Raw genomic sequence first — 12,284 nt, 5'->3', positions numbered from 1 at the left:
TCACTATTGTGATTATTTCTTGTATTTTAGGCAATAGGAAAATTTAGGAAGCAACAAATGCTAATGCTAGCAGGAAACAGAGAAGCTACAATGCCTGATAATACTTTGTTTGACAGAGTGCACACTATAGGACAACCTTTCTCTCCCTTGCTTGGTCTTTTGTCGCCTCGCCGCGGCGATAAGACGGCGACAGCGAGAATATAGCGTCCTCTCAATGGTCGCTCATTTGAGTCCGTGCATAATCACGGCACAAAATGGAGCAGCACTTCACTAGGGTTCTCTCCCTCCACTCCACTCGTCTTTCCAATTTAAACAAAATGGCTGACGTGAACACATTTTCCTCGTTCCGCCTCCCGCTGATAAATTTATCAACGGTAACGTAAGGTCAATCCATTCGAGCAAGGGGAGAGACGGCAGCCATGTTCATTCGCTGCCGGCCGGCCGGATGAGAAGGATTGGACATCCAAGGAACGATAAAAAACTAGCTGCTGGGATTTTTATCATTTCAACACATAAAAGCGCTACTTTTGGCTCGGTCAAGTCACGGAAAAGCTCATTTGAAAGCGTTGAAAAGCGCCGACGGCTAAAGAACAGACGAATATTTGCATAATGTAACTGGCATCTTCATTCTGATGTTCAGCTGTATGCCAATGATTTGAAATTTAGAATAAAACTTAGTTGGCTAAACAGGCTAATGGACTTGCCACTTCATTATGTACATTTCGGGCCAGACGAATTGGATTCGGATTTTGCGCTGGTGAACCAATAATGCGTCGGGAATAAATTTGACTAATTTATTCATCATCTTTGAGTAATGCGTGAAACAGATGTTTGCAAATGTGCTATACCAACAATAGCGCTTAGCGTATTTTCAAGACTATAAGGCGCACTTAAAAGTCTTACATTTTCTTCAAAATAGACAGTGCGCCTTATAATCCAGTGCGCCTTATATATGAGGAAAAAACAGAAAACCAAAAACGGAAAACCACCACTGTCAGATATTAAAAAACACAAACACCTGAACTGAAACAATACTGTTAAATATGCAGATCAGCCATCTTAGTTTACAACATCTTCTATCATATAGCTCCTCCCCCATTGCAAGATTTTATACAAAATATCCAAAATGGCTGGCTCTAGAGGTGACTGTAAATTAGTGAGTACTTCATAACCTGGAAGTCAATAGCAATTACCGTATTTTCACCACTATAAGGCGCAATTAAGTCTTAAATTTTCTCCAAAATAGACAGTGCGCCTTAAAATACAGTGCACCTTATATATGGAAAAATGTCCTTCATTGAGGGTGCGCCTTATAATGCGGTGCGCCTTATAGTCATGAAAATACGGTACATTTTACCAGTTTATGTCAAGCTACGAAAAATAATCTCAAATGCAATTTTGCATAGTAAACGCTTTAAAAACAAATATGCATTCATTCCTCAGTGAAGGAATCTTTTCCATGTGAGTTTTTTCGGGACATACCTCGTAAAACGGTGAGCCTGGTGGTGGCGCTGATCTCTCCAACATTATTGGATGCCACACACTCATAGATGGCTTCGTCTCTTGGCGTACGTAGTGGTTGAATACGCAGAACCGAGCCGGATCCGTCATCGAACTCGATCACCTGCAGGTGCGAGAGACGCGGTGTGTTAAAGGAGAATATTTCTGGGGGGTGGGGCATAACAAATGCGAAACCGCCGCCCACATATGGAACACAGTTTGGACAATGATGGCGACAGTCTAGAAGTGTTTCCATTAAGTCGAGAACTGGACTAAAAAGATATTTAAACAATAAAAACTGAATAAAAGTAAATCAGATGAACTTATTTGGCGCCATTGATGATGAAAGACCAATCGTTCTAACGTCAATGGAAGCCAATGAGTTTATTGTGGGTATAACTTTAAGAATGGGTACTTTTTAATATGTAGTATGAAGGTTGAAAGACAAGATATCCCACACTCTTAAAGCTTAAAGTGGATCGACCCTGAAACGATGCATCAGACTGGAGGAGTGCGTCAATGGGACAAAAGAGGAAGAGCCACATTGAAAAGACATTAAAAAAAGTGGAAATTTGCAAGAAAAGTCATTTTTTTATAATAATTTGGCATCTGGAAGTTAATATTCTTGGATTTGTGCCATTTCTGGTTATAAAATACTGACAATTCTCTTTTTAAATCTTATTTTAATCAAAAAGTTAATACGGATCAGGAATATTTAAAGAGACAGTGATATTTTAACCCAAAAACTGATGATTAAACAAACTAAATAAGATAATATTAAGATATAAATCCTTATCTCCGAAAAATTACTTCTCCAATACTACAAACGTCTTAGAATTTTAAGAATTTGCCAAAAAACGTCCTGAGACTGATATGGCCTTTTCCCTGTGGCTCTCAAACTGGTTGACGTACACAAAACAAAGCACAGACAGTCAACAGTGGCCTAAACAACAGTTTGGTTGACAAACCAACACTGACCAATCGATTAGAATACATAGAAAATGTGCACAACAAAGAGAACAAAAGTCAAACGAGACGGTGTTGAGTAGAGCGCAGTCATGCTCCGCGTTGGGTACTCACTGAGTTCTAGAAATCCCTGTTTTACAATTCAAAACTTGGGTTTGAACAAGACAAAACTTCTGCGGAGACGCATTCATACCTACACAACTCCCAAAAAGCTTTGACATGAAAACTGACAAAGTCCAATCGTCCTCTGAATTCAAGTAACACGTTGCAGTAGTCAACAATAGATTGGACAGGATTAAAAAATAAGATGTCATCTATTGGAAGGAATATAGAGTATAATTCAAGTAAAAGGGTAATAGTGATGTCAAGTCACAAAAAACTGAAAAACTTTTTGAGAGTGGCGTCCACACCCCATGACCGGTCTTTTGGTCGCCGGTCAAATGTACTTGGATATTAAACAGTACTTGGATATTAAACACTACTTGCATATTAAACACTACTTGCATATTAAACACTACTTGCATATTAAACACTACTTGCATATTAAACACTACTTGCATATTAAACACTACTTGCATATTAAACACTACTTACATATTAAACACTACTTACATATTAAACACTACTTACATATTAAACACTACTTACATATTAAACACTACTTACATATTAAACACTACTTACATATTAAACAGTACTTAGATATTAAACAGTACTTAGATATTAAACAGTACTTAGATATTAAACAGCACTTACATATTAAACAGTATTTACATATTAAATTCTCTCTGATGAATATAATTTTGAGAGCTGTTTTCTAGAGTAAACTATCTGTCACCATATGACCAGCGACCAAAAGACCGGCGACCAAACGTCCCAGCACCCCACACCCGCACACACCCACACGTCAAAAACGGACAGTCTCATTGGATATAATAATCATTGAATACAATTCTTGGGCCATGCTTGCCAGGTGGCGGAGGGCGAAGGGAAGCGTTAGTGCTTAAAAATGGACGTCTGCATGCGGTATAACAAGCATATGAATGTTAAAAGTTCTGCTGATGCGAGAAACTAGTATGTACTTCATGGGGTATGGGGTAAGGGATGCATTCAAGTTTCATCTAAAATAAGGGGGCGCAGGTATAAAGTACGCTAGATGGACATTTTTATCAATAGTAGCATAAATGGAAGGGACTCCATTTTGGTAAAGTATGTCCATGTAATGTACTTTTGCAGTAAGCTGCCACAAAGCAAAATTGTCAGTTTGATAAGTCCATATTTTTTCAAATGCTTATTCCAAGGAGCAAATTGTTTGCTTTTTTTGGGTCTTAGCATGAATGATTTCAATCGATTGAAATATTTGAAGCTGAAAAAGATGCTTTTGTGTTTATTTTTCCGTCTCTGGCCCAGCGGCAGCTTTTCCGCGATGGATGCTAACGAGTGCGGCAGCCGCCAAGCCGTGCAAGTGATGGTCAGCGAGCATTTTACATCAGAACAATAGACCTAATACCTCGAATCGCTGGTTGCTCACTTTCTTCCCTTTCTTGTTCCAAACGATCTTGGGGCGAGGGTCGCCCGTGGCCTGGCAGATGAAAGAGGCCACGCCCCCTTGGACGCCCGTTTGGTCATTGGGCGTTCGTAAGAACTTGGGTGGCGCTGCGAGAAATACACAAAAGAAACAAATGCCTTCATTACCATTTGTACAAATGATAAAATGCATTTTCTGTACATAAAGTTGCTTTCCCGGGAAAGTTGGAGTTATTTTGTGATACTATTATGTGTATATATGTGTGTATTTAATCATTTTTGTATGAGAGCTTCTTCAATTTGAGTAACATGTCACTGAGGGCTGTTTAGTGGAAGATAGGACTGACCTTTACCCCAGAATGCAGACCTAGAAGGACGCTTTAGTAGTTTTATTTCCAATGGAGTTGTTTTTAAGTTCCCACCTTAATTGTTATTATTAAATACCTGATATGCCATGATTTTTACAGCTGTTGTTTATGCTTACGCAATCAGATTAATCAAAAAACTTGTTATTATTTGGATTTTTGGCCTAAAATGGGCTTAAATTCCCGCTTTCCAGAATCATTTGTGACGATTACCATGTCAAAATGGATTCTTAAATGCAATTAACAACCCTAGAAGTGAAATTAATTGATGTACAAATTAAAATATGTCTCCTTGTATTGTTTTATAATATATTAAACATAACTAAAAACGAACTAAACACTAACCTTGACGCTAACAAGCTAAACTACATAAATCCAATCCTAGAGCCTCTAAAGTACTACATGTCTATCATTAGGTACACCAAAAGTCAGAAAACGACAACCCTACTAATACCCATCAACGCCACACGATAGCGGAATTGACGCAGTTTTAAGTGCGCCCTGAAAATGAAGAGTTATTTGCAGCACACTTTAATTACATCGGCTTTTTGCACAACAGGTCAGTATTATTGCTGATGATTGGCTTGCTTTAAAGTGGGCGGCCAAATTGCCCACCTTTTGTGCCATTCTTTGGCGGGAGCCACAGCGATCTATACGCCACGCCAAATGGCCTTAAATAATACACTTGGCAAAGAGGTCGGCATTCAGCGAGTTAATAACAGGCCACGCTCGGCATTTAGACATAATTGCGCAGTATGTTGTTGACGAGGGGGCGCGAGGAGGGCCCATTTCCAACAGGGCAAATCATGACCCCCCCCCCCCAACACACTCCGCCCCTGTTTTCATCGTGACAGGGTACGTCGCTAAATGTCCAATTCAATGCTCTTTCGTTCCTGCCAATCAAAGGGGATTCAAATTTCTGCATTCATCATTATGTCCATAAATATGTATATATTGTCTTTATGCGGTTTTGTTCGTTAAATTATTGAATTGGATTGGGTAACTTTATTAATCCTGTATTCGGGAAATTTCGTTGTTACAGTAGCAAGAGAATACAGACACAGTAAAAGATAATTTAGACGGAAATAGATTGGTAATAAGTAAGTTAATTAATAAATACAATAAATATTTAAATACATTAGTGTTGCTGAAATATATACACACATATACACATATATACACATATACACACATAATCACACATGTACACACATGTACACACATGTACACCCATGTACACACATGTACACACATGTACACACATGTACACACATGTACACACATGTACACACATGTACACACATGTACACCCATGTACACCCATGTACACCCATGTACACCCATGTACACCCATGTACACCCATGTACACCCAAGTACACCCATGTACACCCATGTACACCCATGTACACCCATGTACACCCATGTACACCCATGTACACCCATGTACACCCATGTACACCCATGTACACGCATGTACACCCATGTACACCCATGTACACCCATGTACACCCATGTACACCCACTTACACCCACGTACACCCACGTACACACATGTACACACATGTACACACGGGTACACACGGGTACACACGGGTACATACGGGTACACACGGGTACACACGGGTACACACATGTACACCCATGTACACCCATGTACACCCATGTACACCCATGTACACCCATGTACACACATACACATACATATATAGATATATAAATAATATATAAACAAGTCACTTCCCATTAAAAATGACACAGGTCTACACAGACTATTTAAAACTACTACTAAAATCAACAGAAATACTAGTATCAGTAAATCAGAAAATTTCATACCACTGTACTCATACATTGTTTTATTTTGCCTTTGAAGTTTGTGACTAAGGTTTTTCTACAAATAAAAAACACAAATTCTACTCCACTTGCAAAATAATGAACACATTAATTCACTATTTTCCACTTGAGTAATTGTCAGCTTATCATAAAAATGTAAAACCTTGTTTTCCAAAAATACCTACGTGTAAAGCGTTGACTGCAAAAACCGATATATATATATTTATATATATACAGTACACACTTCTAACCAAGCGTATGCAGCTGTGGCACGATGGCGTTTCTGCTGAAGCGCGAGCGCCATTTAATGAATCGTTCCATTGCCTAACATTGGATAACAAAATGAACACAAATGACTTAGCCGTGTTCCGAGCTGCCTCTGCCTATCCTATCAGATAATTAACTTTTTCTTTCCGTTTTTCGCTGTGCTGACTACCAAGTGGCCTCTACCGACTCCTCTTATTTTCCTCCGAGCTTTTCCCGGCAAAATACGGGTCTACGTTTGGCGTCCGTGTTCGGGAACGCTCGATCTGGTCCGGCGCCAAACTGTGACGCCGTTCAATATTTATGTTCCGCCGTCACGGGAGGAAGACGAGTCCTCTTTTTTCACGTCTCCTAGCAAGCTTTTAAAGCCATCTGTTTGAGTGGGCCATTTTATTAAGTGACAAACTGGATCCCACTAGCGCGCTAATGTGCCCCGCGGGAGTTTGTGATGAAGACGGGGGAGGGCGCTGACACTTTTTGCCGGCATGGAAAGACAGCTTTTTCTCTCATCCTGGAATGTGTGGTTCTTTTTGAACCAGTTAAGAACTAGTTCTTCACAGGACTCCTTAAGCTAAGAACTGAAAAAAACTGGCAAATGTCAATGGGTCAATATGACAAACTGTTATGTCTTTGGGGACGAGTGCGGTTGAGTAGTCGGAAAAAATGTAATTATTTAAGGTAGGAATCTTTAAGAAATAACAAGGACTAAATTACAAAATGAAATGGAACATGGCAATGTGACATGAAGCAAAACAAAGCAGGTGATCTGACAGTGACTTACAAACACGGGGTTTAAATAGACAGACAAGGGTTGATAACTTAGGGTGCTCGGACATTTGGTCCCGGTCAAAGGTACTTAGATATTAAACTATCTCTCATGAATATAATTTTGAGAGCTGGCTTCAACAGTAAACTCTCTGTGACCATTTGACCGGCGACCAAAAGACCGGCGACCAAAAGACCGGCGACCAAAAGACTGGCAAACAAAAGGGACCAAAAGACTGGCGACCAAAAGACCGACAACCAAAAGACCGGCAACCAAAAGACCAGTGACCAAAAGACCGGTGACCAGAAGGGACCAAAAGACTGGGGACCAAAAGACCGATGACCAAAAGACCGGTGACCAAAAGACCGGTGACCAAAAGACACCAAAAGACTGGCAACCAACTGGCACCAAAAGACCAGCGACCAAAAGACCAGCGACCAAAAGACCATCGACCAAAAGACCATCGACCAAAAGACCATCGACCAAACATCCGACCACCACCAAAACAAAGCAGATAAACTAACAAACCCAGGTCTTTAAATAGACAGACAAGGGTTAATTACTCAGCCCAAGCAGCTAGTCACAATAGGTAAGGAACCAGGAGGTTCACAAGAGGCAAAACAACCAAACAAACCAACAAACCCCCCCAAACTCTTCCTAACACAACCCTAACAAACACATTAAAACCCATCAAACTTGTCCAACTATACCAAGATTTCCACCCCAAATCTTCAAAAGCCATTCTATTATTCCGAATAATAACACCCTGGTTTTGAACTAAAAACCCTTTGAATTCCACATGTCACATGATGATTTCGAAGCAGGTAAATGACAGAGGCTCGCTAATGAACAATCGTCAAGGCGGGTAAAGGGTTCCTTTTCAAGTCGTAGCTAATTGGAATTAGCATTCGTATTTCCGGTGAGGATCGCCGCCTAACATGCCACGCCAGTCAACCAACGATTCTAATTAATCCGGCGTTCTTCTCCTTTTCTTGCGCCTCTAAACCCGCCTTTGTATTCCCTCACAATGCCGAGTTTGTTTCACCCGGCGTCACAAAAGACATTTTTTATCACAATGGCGCAGATAGCGAGCGGCGGCGGCGGAGGGGAGCCCTCAAGAAAACGTTTGTTCTTCCCGATTTATTCCGCCGCTGTTTGTTTTCTCGTATTTGTAACGGCGAGGTCATAGTGTAGCTTTTTAGCCGTTTGCTGAAACTTCATCAAAATAGCCCACCCGATACGCTAAAGTGGCTAAAGGGTGTCAACGGAGGTTAATGGCATCGCCTAAACGTTCTTTTCTTCGACTTGGGGGTGTGTGGCGGTTATTGTGCGCCGTGTGGCGGGATTAATTATCGTCCAGGCGCCACCCCCCCCTACCTCACCCTGCCCGTTAAATATTCAGAGAGGAAATGGGTCCTCTTTCATGAAAAATGAAATTAAACATGTCAGTCAAAAGGATTTGAATGGCTCTGAGGAAAGTGGATTTTAGTATAGTGCCAGTTTTGCGCTTCTGTCTGTAGCCTGGAAGACAAAATGTGGGGGTTGTTTCTACAATGGGGGCGTGGTTAAGGTGAGAGTAGGGGGTGTGGTTGAGGGTAGGGATAAGGTTAGCTTAAGGCATGTTGCGAGTTGTGTTTGTCAGTTTGTTTTCGGTAAACATGACACATTATAGTTCTGTCTATTCTTACTATAGTCCACAGGTGTCAAAGTGGTGGCCCGGGGGCCAAATCTGGCCTGGGAAAGTCAATTATGAGGGCTAACTTTCTGTTTTAGGATCAAATTAAAATGAAGAGTATAGATGCATATTAAATTTAATGATTTTCCTCCTTTTAAATCAATAATTATAATTATTTAATCCATTTTTCTGTGTTTTTAAGTTAAAAAATCATTTTGTCAAATCTAAAAATATATTTAAAAAAATCTAAAATAAACATTGTTTTAGATATATCAAAAACTGAATATTCAGGGCTTTTAATAGAGTTCTTTTAATCCATTTATATAAAAAAAATCTAAATATTACGTCTAAAAAGGTCTGGCCCACACAAAAACGGAGTAGACCCGCGAACAAAGGGGTGCTGGAGCCAATCCAATTCAACTACAGGCAGGAAGCTAGCCTTAAAAAGACCCCATAACGTTTCTATGCTCTCATATGCTACATTGTTAGCTAGCATATCTGTTAAAAAACAAATAAATAAACCCCCACAACCTTCTCACACCATCATCCCACCAAATCAATCGATCCAACAAGAATGGCGCCCCCCTGAGGAGAACAGATGTCAACCCACTCCCCATTTACCCCCAAAAAATTGACGCCGATGGCCATTTTACCCACAAATATTCTTCAAAACCACCTATGGTGTAACAACATGACGCAAAATTTCAATCCAACAACTCTGGGAATATACAGTGAGCCAAAATGGCGCCTTGTGAAAGAAGGGTGCCGTGGTGGTGTCGCTTGGCCCGAGGCTACCGCTTTGCTTTCACTCTGGGTGTCCGGAGATTGCAGCGATCTCGGCGCTACCGTGGGGGTGGAGTTAATGGTGTAAGCCATTATTTTCCACGTATGCCGCCTGGGGACTTGCCGAGGAAGTGGCGCCGCCCCTACGGGGGTTTAGCGAGAAGTGGCCGCCATTGGGAATCTTTGAAAAATCGTCTTTGGGAAAGAGCCTTATGTTCATCAATGTGTTTTATCTGACTTCATCACTAGCCGCCATCTTTCGTTAAGAGCTTTTTCTCTCTCTTCACTCGGCGTTGACGTTTTTTTGGGAGGTCTAGGCGTATTTATTATGGTTTATTGCTTAGTTGAAAGCCTTCAAGCGAGAGGTGAAAAAGCTCTCACGCCACCGATGTTTTCATTTGAATCCCTGCCAGATTTTCTAAGTGCTCGTCAGGCTCTAAAAAGAAGAAATAGACATCTACAAACATGGTGACTTTTATCGCCAGTGACATAAAGTATCTAGCAGAAAAAAACACAATTTTTATTCGCACTTTCTAATCAAATGGTATTATTGACAATCGGTTCTAATTTAGTAACCTTATTGGTCAAATTAAGGTAAAATTTAACATATTGGTCTTTCAAATGCATGAAAATCTCAAGATATTCCTCGTTTTTTACAGTTTTTTGTACTTTATTAGTGGTTAGTGGTTGAAATACTTCACTAATTGAATAACAAAAGTTTGCTTCTATGAACCTAAGATTGATAAGTCCTTCTAAAGTGCAGAAAAACACAAAAAAATACTTCTTGTAGCTTAAATGAAACAAACTACGCATTAACCAAGTAGTATCCAAGTAGTATCCAAGTTCATTTCCTACCTTTTAGGGTTTTTTAGTAGTTTTTCTCGTCAATTGGTGATTTCCACCTTTCTGGTGTACAGTTTTGATTGTTTCAAACAAATTCACATTTGTTGGCCTTTTACAGGAAGTGTAACAGAAAATTTTGACTGATTTAGGTTTATCTGCCCCCTGCTGGGCTGGAGGACGACAAGTGCACCTTACTGTCACTTTACATGACAACTATTCAACACATTCTGTCTTTTAACTGCGCCTATTGCCATAAATCAGCAAAAATAACAACTATAAAGATCATTTCATATTATATAGACATTATTTACCTTAAAATAACTTATATTTACCAATAAAAGACTCCTGGACGCCACACGATTGGACGTAAATCACCGTCAATGGCGCCGAAAGAACACCGAATCAAATTCTAGCCCCACCCACTTAGTCTAACTGGCATCCCCTATTTTGCACGGTGTCCTCTGACGGATTTGGAACCCCTTTGAATCGTTAATCTCTTATGATAGCAAACAAGCCGTCTGACATATTTAATCACAAACTTTTCCTCCCGTGTTTGACGATCCGTCCACGCAGCGCCGTTTTAATCCCCCCCCCCCCTTCTCTCCTTGCCGGGTGTCGCCAGGCGACGCCGCCTGGATTTGTGCCCACGCCACGGCGTGCTACTTTACCTCGTATAAAATAAAATAATAATTAGGTAATGGTACCATGACGTGGTACTTGTAAGAGTAAATTTCAGCCAAACATGGCAAGTGACCACTCTGCATGGCGAAGATGGAGAATTATCGATTAGGCTATAATTAAATTGTCTACTCGGCTAAATATGGATTAATAATCGGCCGGCTAATGCGCTGCTGCTCTGACATTTTGCCGCATCCACTCGATATGGCGAAGTGGCGATAAGACGGATAGTGCTGTCCAAGGTAAGGACGCGACTATTCATCGACAGCTAATCTTTGAGCCGAAAAACGGGACCGGACGTTTGGTCGCCAGTCTTTTGGTGACAGAGAGTTTACTGTTGAAACCAGCTCTGAAAATTACGTTCATGAGAGAGAGTTTAATATCTAAGAGAGAGAGTGTTTAATATCCAAGTACTGTTTAATATCTTTGTACTGTTGAAAACAGTCGATATTTAGATATTAAACTCTCTCTCCATGAATATAATTTTGAGAGCTAGTTTCAACAGTACTTCAATAATAAAAAGTACTTAGATATTAAACAGTACTTGGATATTAAACACTACTTAGATATTAAACACTACTTAGATATTCAACCCTAATTAGATATTCAACCCTACTTAGATATGCAACACTACTTAGATATGCAACACTACTTAGATATTAAACACTACTTAGATATTAAACACTACTTAGATATTAAACACTACTTAGATATTAAACACTACTTGGATATTCAACACTACTTAGATATTAAACACTACTTACATATTAAACACTACTTACATATTAAAAGCTACTTAGATATTAAACACTACTTAGATATTAATTACCACTTAGATATTAAACACTACTTAGATATTAAACAATACTTAGATATTAAACACTACTTAGATATTAAACTCTCTCTCTCTCAGATATTAAAATCTCTCATTAATATAATTTTGAGAGCTGGCGACCAAAAGACTGGCGACCAAACGTCCGAGCACCCAAAAAGCAATTGACAGCTATTTCAATAGTCAATGAAATATTTTGAGATGATATAGCAATCTCCAAATGGTCCCTATCCTATTTTGCCTAAAAATACGAA

The 12,284-nt window shown here is 39.8% G+C and overlaps 1 protein-coding gene across 49 annotated transcripts in view; it reads right to left on the bottom strand.

The window, feature by feature from the left end:
- ptprda (protein tyrosine phosphatase receptor type Da) overlaps positions 1-12,284 on the bottom strand; it is a 125,018-nt gene that overhangs the window by 40,858 nt on the left and 71,876 nt on the right. For 35 of the 49 annotated variants that reach the window (XM_077742373.1, XM_077742391.1, XM_077742376.1 and 32 more), the window contains exons 7-8: positions 3,977-4,122; positions 1,483-1,624 (exon numbers count right to left, since the gene is read on the bottom strand). In XM_077742373.1, coding sequence (XP_077598499.1) covers positions 1,483-1,624; positions 3,977-4,122 — 288 coding nt within the window. Of the gene's footprint in view, positions 1-1,482; positions 1,625-3,973; positions 4,123-12,284 lie in introns of all 49 variants that reach the window. The other 14 variants (XM_077742371.1, XM_077742389.1, XM_077742380.1 and 11 more) reach the window with 1 other exon arrangement.

Source organism: Stigmatopora nigra, chromosome 20, assembly GCF_051989575.1.
Source record: "Stigmatopora nigra isolate UIUO_SnigA chromosome 20, RoL_Snig_1.1, whole genome shotgun sequence".
Lineage (NCBI taxonomy): Eukaryota > Metazoa > Chordata > Actinopteri > Syngnathiformes > Syngnathidae > Stigmatopora > Stigmatopora nigra.
Note: the sequence above shows the minus strand (reverse complement) of the source record. Positions and strands in the feature narration are given on the sequence as shown.